The following is an 18,402-nucleotide window of genomic DNA, read 5'->3' on the forward strand; positions in this document are numbered from 1 at the left end:
GCTACAATTTTTTTCAACCACCCTGAAAAAAGTTCTTATCATTTTTCTAAAGCAACTCTTTCTCAGCCCAGGATAAACGTGCAGCAGCAAACTTGGGTTTATTTTGAAGCACGCAGTCATGGTTATCAGAAACTACAACAACTGTAACCGTACAGAGTGGTACCGAATTTATGAAGAGTAATATTGAAGGGAGGTTTTGTCCACGCCGGACCGTGCGATTAACAGCAGGCCGGGGGGTGAAATTGGGCGCAGTGTTGCCGCGTTCAGTAGTAATCACGCGCGCAACGAACACAGTACACTCGCCCCGGGCAGTTGTGAAACGGAATGCCCGTGACCTTGGTTTGTCCGGAAGCTATTTTCAGTTTTCCTATGTTCTGCATGTTAACCACGTCACTTCAAGATGCCTCCGAGACCGCAGTTATCAGAGGGTGAACTTGCAATGATTTTTTTTTTGTTACTTGCTTTATGTCGCACCGACATAGATAGGTCTTATGGCGACGATGGGAGAGGAAAGGCCGAGGAATGGGAAAGAAGCGGCCGTGGCTTTAATTAAGGTACGGCCCCAGCATTTGCCTGGTGTGTAAATGGGAAACCACGGAAAACCATCTTCAGGGCTGCCCTCAGTGGGGTTCGAACCCACTATCTCCCGGATGCGAGCTCACAGCTGCGCGTTTGTAACCGCATGGCCAACTCGCCCGGTTTGCAATGATTTTGAGTGCTATTTTTTTTTCAATGTGAGTGGGAAAAGTAGGGGACAAGAGGTTCCCTGTGTACCAGAAGGTGGCAGATTGTCTTGGATTATCGCTGTCGTCAGTGAAGAGAGTAGGAGCCGCTTCAAAGGAGAATGATGGAAATACGTCATCCAGGTCATAATTTTACACATCGGAAGTGAAGAACGATTTCTTGACGGTACAGAACTTTGTTTTAATGGCAAGAAAGGTAGTGGTGATTACCAGAATGAGATGAACTCGGCTCATTATAAAGAATGGTTCATGAAAGTCCTGAGTTTATTGTCTCAAAGTTCGGCTGTCGTTATAGATCAAGCTCCATATCATACGAGGGTCGATCCTTCATCTAAAAACCCGAAAAATATGTCATGGCTGAAACGTGAAATTATACATTGGATAACGTCAAAGAATATTTCACTACCACATGGAGTTGACGATTATAACAAATTAACGAAATCAGAGCTGATTGGCCTTGCCAGGCCTTATTTTCAAACGCCGGTAAAGAAGCTGGAACAACTGACTAAACGACTTCGACCAGATGTAGGCTACAGATTATTTGGTTACCAGTGGCCCATTGCGAGCTTAATCCAATCAAGTTCATTTGGGCTTACGTAAAAGGGAAAATAGCAAAAACAAATATAGCTAACACATTAGAAAATGGTAGAGGTATGGGAACAATTTACGCTTTATGCCGAGAAGCCTTACGTACCGTGACCCCTGAACTCTGGAAACAATGCATTAAACACGCTAAGAAAATTGAAGACCACTACTGGGGAAAAGATCAGTCTGCAAATGTCCCTTATTTCGAGTCAGTCATAATCAACATGAATGACAGCAGCACCGATTCTTCGGAACACAGTGATTTTTCAGACGAAGAAAATTGATAGAATTAAATATTGTAAATATATATAAATAATAATACAAATAACTCTTGTAAAAATGGTACAGTGTGATATTTCTAAATTAGGAAGTTAATCGTTTTTAAACCTGCCGTTGAAGGTCCAAAGCCCTTATGAGAAAAGGTGATGGGAAGTGGAATTTATAAGAGGAAATAAAATTAAAGGTTGAAAGTAAACGAAAAGCTGTGTTCGCTGCGCGCGTGATTACTACTGAACGCGGCAACACTGCGCCCGATTTCATCACCCGGCCTGCTGTTAATCGCACAGTCCGGCGTACACAAAACCTCCTTTCAATATCACTCTTCATAAATTCGGTACCACACTGCACGGTTACAGTTGTTGTAGTTTCTGATAACCATGACTGAGTGCTTCAAAACAAGCCCAAGTTTGCTGCTGTACGTTTATCCTGGGCTGAGAAAGAGTTGCTTTAGAAAAATGATAAGAACTTTTTTCAGGGTGGTTGAAAAAAATTGTAACTTGAGTATTACACTACAAATACATGTGGTTATAACATATACAACTTTCATTAGAATCAGACAAGTCGTTTCACTTGTAAATATTCCTAAGTGAGCGCTTCGTAGAGAAGAAGCCAAAAACCCGGGCAATATTTATTACAACCACAAATAAAAAATATTTAATGAACGTCGAAAACAATGCGTCTTATATACGCTAATGTAGAATTAATCAAGGAAAATATTGGTATAACTCGAATTTCAATAGGCCTATTGGTTCGTTTGTAATTAAAGCCTAAACTCGAGTGTCCATAATAAAAAATCCGACAGTAGAATAATGAATATAGTTACTAGTTGGTTAAATATAATATGAAATGTGGTCTTCTTCTTCTTCTTCCTCTCCTTATTAATCTGTTTACCCTCCAGGGTCGGTTTCTCCCTCGGACTCAGTGAGGGCTGTGTCTTGGAGCGTGAGACTTTGGGTCGGAGGATACAACTGAGGGAATGACCATTACCTCGCCCAGGCGGCCTCACCTGCTATGTTGAACAGGGGCTTTGCAGGGGGATGGGAAGATTGGAAGGGGTAGACAGGGAAGAGGGAAGGAAGCGGCCGTGGCCTTAAGTTAGGCACCATCCCGGCATTTGCCTGGAGGAGAAGTAAGAAACCACGGAAAACCACTTCCAGGATGGCTGAGGTGGGAATCGAACCAACCTCTACTCAGTTGATCTCCCGAGGCTGACTGGACCACGTTCCAGCCCTCGTACCACTTTTCAAATTTCGTGGCAGAGCCGGGAATCGAACCCGAGTCACCGGGGGTGGCAGCTAATCACACTAACCACTACACCACAGAGGCGGATAAATGTAGTACCGGTAATACAGTATATAAATTTTACATTGTCGTGTCATTGTCTTTTATTCATAATTCAGCCGTTAAGTAAGGCATGTTGTTAATGGTAGGATACTCCAGTAGACTTGTTTGCTAGTGGCTTTACGTCGCTCCGACACAGATAGGTCTTATGGCGACTATGGGATAGGAAAGGCCTAGGAGTTGAAAGGAAGCGGCCGTGACCTTAATTAAGGTATGGTCCCAGCATTTGCCTGGTGTAAAAATGGGAAAGCACGGAAAACCATCTTCAGGGCTGCCGGCAGTGGGATTCGAACCCACTATCTCCCGGGTGGAAGCTCACAGCCGCGCGCTTCTAACCGCACGGCTAACTCTCCAGGTCAATAGACTTGTGACACGAAAATAAGCATTCAGGGGGCTAAGGAAAGATACATGTTGCCCTAGACAATACAGCATTGTTAACGTCTAGCAAAAGCAAAGTTATCTCCGTACAGGCCTTGACGGCCCTTGGAGGGGTGGAAGGTAAAGGCTTCCATTATCCATAAAAACTGCACTTGCTGGGGTAGAGTGGTTAGCTGTACGCCTGGCCGCCTTTAACCCCAGGAATTAACCTGGTACTCGTTTTTGGTGTAGGCTGAGTGAACCCCAGGGCGAAGTGCACCGTCGGAAGTGGAAATCTCGTTTCTTAAATTTTACGATTTCCTGACGGTGATTCAAACCCACATCCTTCCGGGTGAACCGAGCACGTCTTTACCTCCTCGGCCAGACAGACCCTTGTTAACGTCTAGGACAAAATAAACTATATTTAGTGTAGTAATAGTCACATAATTATAAGAGTAAAATATAATGAACGTATCGAAAATGAAATGTGGCATAGCTTTTAGTGCCGGGAGTGTCCGAGGACAAGTTCGGCTCGCCAGATGCAGGGCCTTCAATTTGACACCCGTAGGCGACCTGCGTGTCATGATGAGGATGAAATGATAATGAAGACGACACGTACATCCAGTCCTCGTGCCAGTGAAATTAACCAATTATGGTTAAAATTTCCGATCCTGCCGGGAATCAAACCCGGGACTTCTGTGACCAAAGGCCAGCACGCTAACCATTTAGTCATGGAGCCGAATACATGTATCGAACTTTAACGAACTGTAATAAAAGAGTGCTGTCTTCCTAGTTACAGGCGATCCGGAACTAGGGGAGGGGAGTATTCTATTCTATAGATTTTTGGTCACATAATGAGGATGGTTAGTAACAGATTGACAAAACGAGTTTTCAAAAATATTTACAAGAAAAAGGTATGACAGAGAATGGAATAACAGAAGATATAAAGAATAATTTTCAGAAGATTGATACTAAATTTCAGGGGTTTCCAGGAGAAATACTATCTGGACACAAGAGAGGAGGAACCAGCAAAGTGGAAGGATGAAGAACTATTGGAACTCAAGTAAAGAAGAGTCAAGGTGAATGCACATTCCGAGGTCCCTAGCTGGCCAAAATCGAAAAGAAGAGGAAATAACAAAACTCGCAAAAGTAACAAAACATTTAATGTAAAAATAAAACAAACGATGGGAAGATTAAATAGCAAAATAAAGCAAAAGCAAAAATAGAATGATGCAATACAAGAAATAGAAGAAATAAAATGTAACGACATAAGCAGAACGAAAATAAGAAACTAATCACATAGCCACGAACAAACCAAGAGTTTTTCTGACCTACATTCAGTTATATGGGAATATGAGTGCAATATTGGTTGGATAAGACTAAGGAAGGGAAATAATAGAGAACAATAAAGCCAAGGAATAATTATCGTGCTCAATGTATACAAACATAAAAGAGAATTAATATGTATGTTTCCTTCCCTGCGAAGAGCCCGGCACGTAGTCACTACTCAACTTTACATTGACGGTACGAGAGTTCTTTTGGTACCGAACATATCAATCTTGAAAAGGTTCTCTCTGTGACTGTATAGCGGCGTTTCAGTAAATTGAAATGAAAGCTTTTCTGACTTCTGCTCCAGAGGTGGAAGGAGTGAATGGAGGGATGTAATATGAAAAGATCTTTTCCTATTTAAGTAAATAGAGGCGTTCTGCTAGTGCGTGTTAAGAGCTGTATGGGTATCGTGCTTCCTGTTACCAGTTCTTTATCTCAACGACAGTTACTGCCTTTTGATTTTAACTATTTTGTCTCGTATTCCCCATCATAAGATCTTCCCGTGAATTGGAAATAAATTTAGAGAGGCATGTTGACGTTCCACCTATAGATAATTCTACGTTAACAAAACAGTATTGCTTTTATGGACCTACAAGGAGTGAACACACCCCCTCTGAGACACTCATAATTCCTCATGAGTAAGGCATATTATAACGTACATTACTTTGTATTATGAAAGCAAGAAAAAAGGATGAGACATTTTTTGCTCATGAGTTATTAAAATAATTACTTAACATTCTCTGTTTCATAAACACATTCATAGGGAGGAAGCGCAATGGTGGTAACAGCCATTGCTATGTTGTCTTCTTTCATTTTCGTTCTGAGTTGCTCTGGTACATGTTACGCGTAATTCGTTACACTGTGAGTTGCCGGCAAATATCTCTGTTGTAGAGAAGTCATATATTTGCTTGTGTGTGTGTGTTCTAATATTCTTGTACTGTACAGCAGTTGTTTATGAAGATTTTGATGCTGTGGTGTGCAACAATACATTAGACATGACTTGTACTGATACAGAAATTCGCCATGATTTTTATCTGTGCTTGGTTTTCTTATTTAGTTGTTTCTTAAGCTCATTTTATTTTTACCACTTTTGATACTTTATCACAAGCACATTTAATTTTTATCATTCTTTTCCTGGGGCGATACGATGGTACAGTAGTACCGGGCGTTGCCTGGACACGTTTATTACATGCTGTTAGCTGTATCCCCCACCACAGAGCCTATAAAGGTTACATGTTGTCTATTTTCCCCCCTAGGTTCGCTTGAATTTCAGTACTGAGTTTTATATGTACAGTAGTTTACCGTTGTTGCTGTAGAATTCTAAATAAGTCCCCTCTAAAATTTCTGTACCCTAGATTTTATAAAAATAATTTTCAGCCTTGTTCCTTCTCCATTTTTTCCCCTTTGAACTTAAATACGGTTTTAACATATTTATGCACATTCGTTCTCCCATTATGCCCTGGAAACCTAAATGAGCTTCCTCTAAACCACTTGTCTCCTTTAGTTGAAGCTTGCTTTCTTACCCCTTTTACCTTGAAATTATCCCCATGTATACGCCACAGCTTTTTCATGATGCTGTTACGCAGAGCTGTCCGATGTGACAACCTCGTTGTTATAAGAGGAATACTGCTTTCTTAACATGGAATGATCTATAGGCACGAGTTCCAATGACAAGTACAGACTTGGGCCAATCGCAGTTTGGGCTTCATTTGAACACTGCGAAAACGGAGTATTTGGAAAACAAGTCTGGCTGATAGTTTTATCTGAAGTAATGATGTAGATATTCAGAAAGGTAACTTGTTTAGATATCTGGGATCGTACCAGCAGGGTGAATGTGATATTGAACTGCGAGTCAGAGCAAAGTGGATTTGTGTGACCTTACAATTCCAATCCACCTGAAGTCAAAGATCTACCGAACTGTTGCACGTCCAGTGGCATTATTTGAAATGGAATGGTAGCGACCGAAGTTGACTTCATGCAATGGAAATGCGAATGGTTCGCTGGACAATATGGGTGTCTCTCTCCAGGATCACATCCGAAACAACACTTCCAGCAAGTAGTTTGGTATCGCTACCATTCCAGATAAAATGCGAGGGGGTGATTAGGATAGTTTGCCCACATATTGGGGCAGCACACATAACAGTCTCCAGTAGAATAGAATAGAATAGAATAGAATAGAATAGAATAGAATAGAATAGAATAGAATAGAATAGAATACTCCCCTCCCCCGAAACTGAGAACGAAGTAATAATTGATTGTATTCTAATATGATTTGGTACGTGCATAAACTTATATAACATTAAACATTTACAATTGATCTTATTCAATATTTCAATCTATTTCTAGATTGTATTTTGTTTTCCCTGTTCTGATTATTTATTTATCCTGTCTTAGATATAAACCACGTTATATAGTCTTTCTTTTCTGCTAGTGGCTTTACGTCGCACCGACATAGATAGGTCTTATGGCGACGATGGGATAGGAGTTGGAAGGAATCGGCCGTCGCCTTAATTAAGGTACAGCTCCAGCATTTGCCTGGTGTGAAAATGGGAAACCACGGAAAACCATCTTCAGGGCTGCCGACAGTGGGATTCGAACCCACTATCTCCCGGATGCAAACTCACAGCCGCGCGCCCCTAACCGCACGGTCAACTCGCCCGGTGTTATATAGTCTAGGACATGCATGTATCTTATCCTCCCTAAGTTGTATTAGTGCTTAACTTGTCTACCTTTTGAATGAATTGAATAACTGGAAGAATTCTTGAGTGCCTATAATTAATTCACATTCAGTTTAATAGTTAACTTTACCGAGCTCGATAGCTGTAGTCGCTTAAGTGCTGCCAGTATCAAGTATTCGGGAGATAGTGGGTTCGAACCCCACTGTCGGCAGCCCTGAAAATGGTTTTCCGTGGTTTCCCATTTTCACACCAGGCAAATGCTTGTGCTGTACCTTAATTAAGGCGACGGCCGATTCCTTCCCACTCCTAGCCCTTCCCTGTCCCATCGTCGCCATAAGACCTATCTGTGTCGGTGCGACGTAAAGCAACTAGCAAAAAAGAAAAAAAAAATAGTTAACTTGAGAAGAAAATGAATAGTGACCCTACAATACAATAATTTATGTATTGCTACATTTAATAATATCTTTACACCCACACGCAATTATATATCTTCTCCTTCTTTATTTTATCTTATTTCATACTCTTTTAGTTTGTTTCTACCAGCCCCGTGGTGTAGAGGTAGTGTTCCTGCCTCTTACTCGGAGGCCCCGGGTTCGATTCCCGGCCAGGTCAGGGATTTTTACCTGGACTTGAGGGCTGGTTCCACCGAGCTCGATAGCTGCAGTCGCTTAAGTGCGGGCAGTATCCAGTATTCGGGAGATAGTAGGTTCGAACCCCACTGTCGGCAGCCCTGAAAATGGTTTTCCGTGGTTTCCCATTTTCACACCAGGCAAATGCTGGGGCTGTACCTTAATTAAGGCCACGGCCGCTTCCTTCCCACTCCTAGCTCTTTCCTGTCCCATCGTCGCCGTAAGACCTATCTGTGTCGGTGCGACGTAAAACAAAATAGCAAAAAAAGGGCTGGTTCGAGGTCCACTCAACCTACGTCCTTAGAATTGAAGGGCTATCTGACAGTGAGATAGCGGCCCCGGTCTCGAAAGCCAAGAATAACGGCCGAGAGGATTCGTCGTGCTGACCACACGACACCTCGTAATCTGCAGGCCTTCGGGATGAGCAGCGGTCGCTTGGTAGGCCAAGGCCCTTCAAGGGCTGTAGTGCCATGGGGGAGGGAGGTGTTTAGTTTGTTTCCTCACATTTCTCGTATGATATTAGAAAGTTTAGCTGTTTTCCCTGACACCTTCCATTCTCTGTCAATTAATTTAGCAATGGTGTAAAATTCATGTTCAGTATCGATTTTACTTATATCATTTTCATATATATACTCCTCTCTTGTCTTTCTTGTTTCTTTACAGTCTTTTAGTAAGTGAGCAACTTCCACGTCCTTATTGAATAAAATTCTGAGATTTTCCTCACTTTTTGTCTTAGGTCTTTAGTAATATACCCTCCCATCAGCCATCAAATTATTACTCTCATTTCCCTTTTCGTTAACTTTTCAGTCATTACTGTCATATTTTCACTTATTTTACAAAATTCAACCAGTGTTCTCTTGCTGTTACAGTCTAACCTTATTGTTTGTCTTTCAATGTCTTTCGCTCTTTGAACTACCGTTTTACACAATCCCATGTTATTTCTTGATCAGTTTATTTCCCAGTAGTACCCTATTCCTATGTCATCCAAAAGCTTCTTCACTCCATCCACCCACTAACCCTCATTTTTGTGTTTCATTTGGTGCTGGTATGCTATCCTTAGAATTTCACCCCCTGCCCCTCTCTTTAGCCAACACCAATATTCAATTATTCGTTTAACAATATCCGCCCGTATACTCACTCATGACTTCATAGATTGTTGATATTTTTATATAACACGAGATTTAAAAGACTAACAATTAAAAACGTGTCTTACTTTAGGTTACCTGATCACTGACTATTTATCGTCAGTCGATCTTTATTCTAGGGTTGGGCATTAAGAATTTATCACCAGTCGGCCTTTATCGCAAGGTCGATCATTGACGGTATAACATTAGTTCAGCAAAGCAAAGTCACAGGCCATGAAGGCCCTTGGAGGAGTGGAAGGTAAAGGCTTCCACCATTGTTAACCTCGGCACGTGATGAGGTAGAGTGGTTAGCTCTACGCCCGGCCGCCTTTGCCCCCCAAAATTAAGCTGGTACTCATTTTTGGTGTAGGCTGAGTGAACCTCAGGGCCATATGCACCTCCGGAAGTGGAAATCTCGTTTCTTAAATTTTACGACTTCCTGATGGGGATTCGAACCCACGTCATTCTGGGCGAACCGAGCACGCCTTTACCGCCTCGGCCAGGCAGCCCCTTCGTCCTTTAATGGTTAACTTAATTCAATGTCAACGGAGTCTTAAGATTAAAAGCATTGTAAAATTGTTAAGATCTTCTGATCTACCAATTTTCCTCCATCATTTTGATAAGTTTCACCCTGAAATTTTGATATCCTCCATAACAACAATAATGTGCACGAGAGAGATAAATAGCCATAGCTTGATATGTATCTCATCGCCTGATACATTTTCCCATTTGAATGAAATATGCAGCCTTGTTTTGAAGAGTAGAATCAATAGCAGGTCAGAGATGTCTTATACTTCTCCGTAACACTTTAAGATATTTGAAACTTTGTATCCCCTTGAGAGGACCGTGAAAGAACTTCCTTCCTCCGAACAAGAAAAGAAAGAGACGGCTGGATATAACTGAGCCCCCTGGATTGGAAAGAAGAAGCAAGCACACCAGGGCGTCTCTTTTCAAAAGGAAGCATACACAAGGCCTCCTGCAGTGAAAAGAGTAGAGTGTAATCACCTTTAGGAAAACGCTCACAGCTCGGGTGTTACTCCTGAGATGTTAGCAACACTTCAGTGAATTAAAGACATAAGATGTCTGCGATGGAAACACGGCGAGAGAAATATGTTGTATTATTCTATTGTCTGGCCTTTCCGTTAATAAATGATGTTGATAACGAAATTGCGTCCGGCTTATGACTTCGTACTAAGGAATTATAATCATTATACAATATGACAGCCATGTTAACAACAGTGCTGATGATAATATATATATATATTACAATTGGCTTTACGGCACACCGACACAGGTAGGTCTTATGGAGACGATGGGACAGGAAAGGGCTAGGAGTGGGAAGGAAGCGATCGCGGCGTTAATTAAGGTACAGTCCCAGCATTTTCCTGGTGTGAAAATGGGAAACCACGGAAGACCATCTTCAGGGCTGTCGACAGTGGATGATGTTATTATTATTTTCATTATCATATGTAAAAAGAAAATGATGAAAAAAGAAAATCAATGAGAGAAAAAAGAAAAAACTCTGATCGTAGTCAAACATTCACACATTTTGAAAATAAAGTTTTTTTAAATCGCTAACATTTTCAGGAAATTTCATCTGAAAACAGCCTTCAGAACTAGAAAGAAATTATCAGATCGTAGCTATAATTTACATAATATAAAAAAAGATGTCTTCACCAATTCGGTAGTATATAGTCTTATTTGTGATAATTGTATAATGTTTTACACAGGAAGGACTGGACTAACCTTAAATCAAAGGTACCAAGAACATTTCAATGTCTTCACTCCATCCACCCACTACCCCTCATTTTGGTGTTTCCTTTGGTGCTGATATGCTATCCTTAGAATTTCACCCCCTGCCCCTCTCTCATTTTGATGATTTTCACCCTGAAATTTTGATATCCTCCATAACAACAATAATGCGCGAGAGAGAGATAAATAGCCATAGTTTGATATGTATCCCATCGCCTGATACATTTTTCCATTTGAATGAAATATGCAGCCTTGTTTTGAAGAGTAGAATCAATAGCAGATCGGAGATGTCTTATACTTCTCCGTAACACTTTAAGATATTTGAAACTTCGTATCCCCTTGAGAGGACCGTGAAAGAACTTCCTTCCTTCCTTCCTTCCTTCCTTCCTTCACACATTTTGAAAATAAAGATTTTTAAAAAATCGCTAACATGTTCAAGAAATTTCATCTGAAAACAGCCTTCAGAACCAGAAAGAGTATATAACAGATACTCAGCTTTTGCGGAACACATTGATAATAATTGTACCGGGCGGTACACCTCCACGCCGCGAATTCAAATATTGCGCCAGTTGAAACCTCTCTACATGAGAAACTCTGAACTGTAAAATCTGTATTAAATCAAAGGTTTCTCGGAAGATGTCTCTACTGTAAATTTTGAAGTGTCCTGAACTATGTCTATTTCGATTTGTATTTGTTTGCTCTGTAGCAAGAAGTGTGGACATTCTCTTCTAGATGGCACTACTTAAGAACTATAATTGTGCACCCTAGTGCGAAGTGAAGGAACTGTTTTTTTTGAAGAAATTAGGTATTCATAAGTTTGTTCTTTGTTAAATTTCTTTTAGTCATTTTTTTGGGTTGGCAGTATAACCCTTCTCTTTCCGCCAGTTTTGAATTTAACCAATCAGTAATTTCTGTAATTAATTTTCCTCCAATCATAGCTTTCTTCCTCAGGTTTCCATGTGTAATTCCTTGTCTACCAATAAAGTTAAAGGGGTGTGTCTTTTTCATTCTTGAAAGGTCTCGAATTTTCCACGAGGGTATAAAAACTGCTGATTTTCTGGTCTCGGGGCCACTTCAGTAACATCTTTCGCAGTGTGTGAACATATATAGCAGGGGGCGGGAATCGCCTCTTTCTCCAAGCAGCAGTTCATCTACAAGGTAATGGCCTGTTAACATCTTCATTTCTTGCTAGCTCAGCAGTTTAACTCTCGGGGAGGGTTCGAAACCTTTAGTATGTAAACTACCCTTTTAAAATGTAAATTCTTTTCTGCCTATCTATAAATTACAAATCTGTAAAGCGGGGATAGAGAGTGCTTCACCCTCTCGAACTCCCCTTCATTTTGAATTTGAGGTGACTATGTTTTCGTAACCGTTTTTCTTTTTCTTCTTAAAGTCTTAAACTTATTTGCCAACTAGTCACCTCCCTAGTATGGGATTAGCCCCTGTATAACTGGCCGAGTCCCCCTAGGTTTTAGGAAGTTTCATGTAGGAGTGCAAGCTACGCCTCCAGTCAATTTGTTTTTTTGGGCCATTTAATTCACTCAGAGTTTGTTTTCTTCATGTGAAGGCCCTGTAGGTTGGGTACAAGATACCCCTGTTTCACTGTATGTGTGCCCTAAGGGCAGTTAGGAATGAAGGTTGTTGTAGCCTTTGATAGGCTTGTAAAATTGAGAGCGGGTCTGCTCTTTTCATCTTAACATTGTAATTAGAAGCAAGTGCTCCTCGTACTTAGGGGTTTTCTGCCCTTTAGCTATTGTGGTGGTGAGCTGAGAGCTCAGAAATTTATCTTGGGGCTCGAAGCCCAAATCTTGTAACAATTGTAATTTCTTAACTTGTTTTCCTGCTACTTGGTACCTGTTACTCTGTTGTTGTTATCTGCTGATTTTGAAAAGAAAATATAACCTTTGTTAAAGTTTTCAAATTAACTTTAATTTAGTAAGTTGAGACCTATTCCCGTCCGCACCTTCTTTCACCTCTAACTACCACGGATAACTCCGTAACAATAATAATAATAATAATAATAATAATAATAATAATAATAATAATAATAATAATAATAACTTTCTAGAGATCGAAAAGGACATGAAATTAATTTTCAAAGCTAATTGTGAATTTTAGTTAAACACCCGCGAAAACATCGAGATATTCTTAGCACAGATAAAGAAACGCTAATAAAATTCTAAATGAAACAGTTGTAAGGAACATACTGTTCACAACTTTGAGATGTCACGCGCTTGCAGCGCATTCCGCACTTAAAGCTGAACGTCTGTTCAGTACTCGACCAACAGCCTGAGGACTTCTTATGAAATGTCGCACCTTATATACCAACATCGTAAGGTTCATATGTACTATGTTCACACTTTCACACTATTTTTTCTTATCTTACAGTTTGATATCAATAGGGCTCCATTTTAACTCATTTTAAAAATAATTTTGACAACAGAGTCATGTGGACTTAAATGTTGTGAATAGTTTTAACACTCATGATGGACCTCAGACGGTTTGTTGGAAATATGGGAGTTGAGAGAAAATATGACGCATGTTGGGCCTCAGATAAATACTCAGGGGGTTGTATGGTATGAACAAATGACGATTTTGAGGTATACTATTTGGTTTACAATTAATAATTGCTAAACCAAAACACATACGAAGGCGGTTAAGATGTTCAAAGATGGAATATTTAACACCCGACATTCAGACAACAAAATGATCAGAGTCCCAGAATAAAACAATGTTGACCTGTATTTAGGGCAGTCGCCCAGGTGGCAGATTTTCTATCAGTTGTTCACCTAGTCTTTTCTTAAAAGAAGTTAGACATTGATAAAACATCTCCGTCGATAAATTACTCAAATCCCTCTTTCCTCTTTCTATAAACGAATATTTGCCCCAATTTGTTCTCTTGAATTCCAATTGATATTTTGATATTTCCTATATTTATAAACTCCACTTCAACTTATTCGTATATTAATGTCATTTCACTGACAGCAAGAAACACTCCACTTAGTCGAAGCGCTCGTCTCGTCTCCTTGCTCCCAAGTCTTTCAATCGCAAAGTTTGCAATGTTTTCGTAACACTAGGTCTACTATTTTGTCTGAAAACACCCAGAACAAATCATGCTGGTTTCCTTTGGATCCTTTCCAGTCCTCACATCGATCCTTGTGAGGGTCCCATACACTGGGACCATACTTAAGTTGGAGTCTTTCCTGAGACTTATACGCCCTCTCCTTTACATTCTTACTACAACCCCTAAATACTGTCATGAGATTTTTACCGTTTATTTACAATCCCGTTTATGTGATTAGTAGACGTAGGATTTTGATGACATGTCACCTTTTAATTGGTTCACAGCAGATATTGCTAACTTGTAAAGATATCCTGATCATAGTTCCAACATTGCAGAAATGCTGATTTAACAAGTCATTTCTGTCATTTTTTCCATTTTATATTTTAGGTCATTTTATAAAAATTATCTTGCAAGAGTTTTCTTTTCCTCCCCTTTACTATGGGCCTGCGGAAGTGCTCCAACTTATGGTAGCAAGTAGCAAGTAGGATGAATGCCACAATTACGTACACTTAGGGCACCAGAAGTTGCTTCGCTTTCTTTTTATGGCAGGATCTTCCGAACAAACTATGCATAATCTTTTTGAGTCATATTATTACATGTTTGAGGATTTTGAAGCATTTGCTATATTTCTTTTCGCCCAGGTAAATGTTGAAGACAATGTTCATCTTGTTGGCTGAGTCTTGCATGTTCAGGCTGAACTCCATATGCTAAATCTAATACAATGCAGTCCACAAATTCATCTCGGTCTATAGGCTTATCTGTATTCTTACAATACAAAACAAATGCATCAAGTACAGCGATGTCAAGAAGACTGAAAAATATTTTTTTCCAATATTTTTTACTGGTTCTGCTACAGGACAGATGATAAATGCTTTTGTCACTTTTATCAACACCACCTATTTTTAATTCATATTTATTAATTACAACTGGTGTCACTGCCCTGCTTCCTTTCCTGCCGGTTATCATCTTATCTTCTGCATGACGACCGGTTGTTAGGAGGTTTACTGGTTTTCTGTTTACTTTTTTTCTTATACCCCACTAACAGTATTTTGTTTTGCCTGAAGTACATACTTTTCTGAGTACCTAATTTGGCTTGGATTAATCTTTTTATAAGCTCTTAGTATTCTTATTTACTGTGCCAGTAAGGAAGGTTTCTTTGTTCTACCAATGTGCGGGCCAACGGAAACTTTGTGTAAAAGTTGTCGGTAAAAATATGATAACCCTTAATCAGCAGATTGCATTTTGTCAGTTGATCCATAACCACTTTCTGAGTAAACGGATCATTTCCTACACAAAGGAAGTCTCTGCCACTATACAAAGCTACATGCATTATATAGCTTGAATCGCTATCACATAATTAAAATGTTTTGATACCGTATCTAGCGTGTTTTTTGTTCGGCTTATACACATTCTAAATAAGCACACGTACTATATGTACGTAACATGACCTAATAGGTTGAAAGTCGGTTTCGATTACAATGCGGTCGCGAAAATTCAATATTCATTGACTTGGCCCACAACGGGCAACTTAAACGCACTCTACAGTGTGATGGTAGTAGTACCAGATCTGTAGCTTAGATCCTTTCCAACAGAACATGATGATGATGATGATGCTTGTTGTTTTAAGGGGCCTAACATCGAGGTCATCGGCCCCTAATGGTACGAAATGAAATAACAAAAAGTTCAAAAAATCCACAGACCAAAATAAATAAAAATGTCATGAAAAATGAATGGATGGATATGAACCCAAAAAATAACAAAAACAAACAAATAACAAACAAAACCAGTGGATCTGACTCAAAAACGGTCATAAATAATAGTATTACTGACCAAGGGACCACTTATAAAGCATGGTCCTGAATCGATTATGCTTGATGTCTGAAGGGGTCCAAAAACCAGGTCTACGGCCCCTCAGTATGGTACAAGTCGCGAGAAGTAGAACCATGATATTTCTCAAGCTGCGGTACTAATCAAAGGTAGCGTAAACTCACGATGTTCCAAGCAGTAAGGTACTACTCACAAGTATTGTACGTCGTAAAGGTAACGCAGACCTATGGTGTTTCTCACACAATGGCGCCACCCATAGCCAACGCAAACCGATGAGGTTCCTCGCCTAGGTGTACTAAGCACGGGCGCCGGCATTCCCGTGGTGTTCCTCACATAGTGGGTACTAATCACTGGCAACACAGACCCACGGTGTCGCTCATATAGTGGTACAACTCACAGGCTACGCCCAGACTCGTGGTGTCGCTCACACGGGTACAACTCACAGGCAACGCCCAGACCTGTGGTGTTGCACACACGGGCACGACTCACGGGTACTGGAAACCCACACTGAACCCCCCTCGAGTGCTACGAATCACAAAAATATGGAGTACCTAACAGAGTGGTACTAATCGCAAGTAAAAGCGACCGATGGTGTTCCGCGCGTGATGGTACTAATCAAAAGTAGTTTCATGGTTCTAATCCAAGCATCCCTTGGTCGCCCCTTTTAGTCGCCTCTCACGACAGGCAGGGGATACCGTGGGTGTATTATTCGTCTGCCTCCCCCACCCACAGGGGGTGTGTGTTTGGTCCGCGAGAGGTATTTTATTTCCCTCAAGCCCGCCGGCAAGCCGGTTAGGACCCCCCTATCCGCCACCTGGGACGCGCCACGTGGGAGTATCACCTCTCCTCCTGCTACGCTTGCGTAGCAGGTTCGTGGTCCAACAGAACAAAGATGGCCTAGGCCACCATAGCTCAATTGGTATAGCAACCGACGCGAAATCGGGAGGTTGTGGGTTCGGATCCCACTGGTATCTGGTTGGCCATTTTTGTTCTGTAGGCCTACTAAATGTACGTAACACGACCTAATAGGCTGAAAGTCGGTTTCGATTACATCAGTTTTTTTTATTCCAGTGAGCGATTGACAGGTTCTGACTAGGCACATAATGTTCTTTTAGTTGGTTATTTATGTAGTCATAAAATGCCCTAATTTGGTTACGTGGTACTACTTGTTTCGAGCTGAGATGGATCATTAAACTGATTACTTGAAATCTATTTATGGACATTGTGTTGGAAAAGAAGGCAATGCACCTATTTTGTTTCATACTCCAAATATCAACAACATTTCTTCATCCTAATCAAACCCATATTCAAGATCAATGCAACATATTTCTTCATTTCAGGACTAGTTACCTCAACCCATTTCTGAAGCCGGGAAATTTGTTTCATGTCACCTGATTTTCTTTTGTTTTTTAAAGTATTGTTGGCATTTGCATTAGTCCCAGATGAAATTAGTGAAAATAAGTAAACGTATTCTATGGGTTTGGAATTTCTGGGAGGGCAGTTTTTTATGTATACATTCCTCACAGTAAACTCATTCTCAGTGTCTAGTTCTAGTTCGGGTAGTAGAACATGAACCCAATTTAAATGGGGTAATCTACGTACAAGTTGACTCACCACCATCAGAATGTACAAAATCATCCTCGCTTTCTGACAAGTAACCACTCAAAGAAACTGCTTCTGGTATTTCGTCACCTGGCAAATCGCTGTCATCACTGAAAACATAATCTTCATAATCTTCTTCTAACATATCCCGAATATCGTCAGAACAAAATGGATCCCACATTTCAGTTTATTGAAACACTATCCAATCAAGTAGAACAACAATAGAACACTGCCATGCGGTGTAGCGCTTTGAGCTACTGATGCTAAGATTTGTTATAGACAGTACATAAGAAAAAACAAAAAAAAACCTAATCGATAATTCAGCTAGATGATTCGAAATGGCCAATGAACTGAACTATTGATTAGTGCAAAGTTCGACGATATACATTAAACGGTTGCTCAGAAACACAGCTCTAAAAAAATGAGTCGTTAATAACGACTCATATCACTTGGAGTGTTAAGGCGACATTCCGGATATTAAAAAAAGACATTATTACGTAATGCATGGATTTTCACGAAACTTTGTGGGACTTTTACCAAATTAAAATCAGATATATCACGAACATTTCTTTCATATACAATTAAGTATTTTCAAAATACATTTTCTACGTATGGACTTTTCTGTACGTAATTTATATAAGGAGATATATCGTACTGAAGTTTGTGTAATTTTTACGTTCTAAAATTTTGGACTAAAAAGTCCCTACTACTTGAAAAAATTCTGAAATAAAAATTTCCATACGCAGGTTTCTTAATATCGCTGTGATACATATACCATAAAGATTTTATTACATTTGGCACAATATTATGGGAGAAAAACGGGATTTAAGTGTAAAATTATAATTGGTAAACAAAGCATTGAAAAACTGTTTTAATTCAGCCGAATAAGTTCGTGACGAGAAAAAAGAAACCCAATACTTTCAATCTCAGTCATAAAAAGTCACCAAAATGAATAAATTTCGATTTTCTTTCTCTGGACTGTCGCCTTAAGAGAAGATGAATACGGAGACTTGAGAATCTTCACAACAGTTTGTCAATCTGGGGACTAAAGATACTTTGTTCACCTCTTACTTCTTGGAAATGTACACATTC

The 18,402-nt window shown here is 40.1% G+C and overlaps 1 protein-coding gene across 1 annotated transcript in view; it reads right to left on the minus strand.

Moving 5' to 3' along the window:
• Nucleotides 1-17,491, minus strand: part of LOC136886720 (ras-like protein family member 10B) — a 175,825-nt gene extending 158,334 nt beyond the window's left edge. The window contains exon 1 of the mRNA XM_067159523.2: nt 17,323-17,491. Within this exon, the coding sequence (XP_067015624.1) occupies nt 17,323-17,491 (169 nt within the window). The remainder of the gene's footprint in view (nt 1-17,322) is intronic.
• Nucleotides 17,492-18,402: the final 911 nt, after the last annotated feature.

Source organism: Anabrus simplex, chromosome X (genome assembly GCF_040414725.1).
Source record: "Anabrus simplex isolate iqAnaSimp1 chromosome X, ASM4041472v1, whole genome shotgun sequence".
NCBI lineage: Eukaryota > Metazoa > Arthropoda > Insecta > Orthoptera > Tettigoniidae > Anabrus > Anabrus simplex.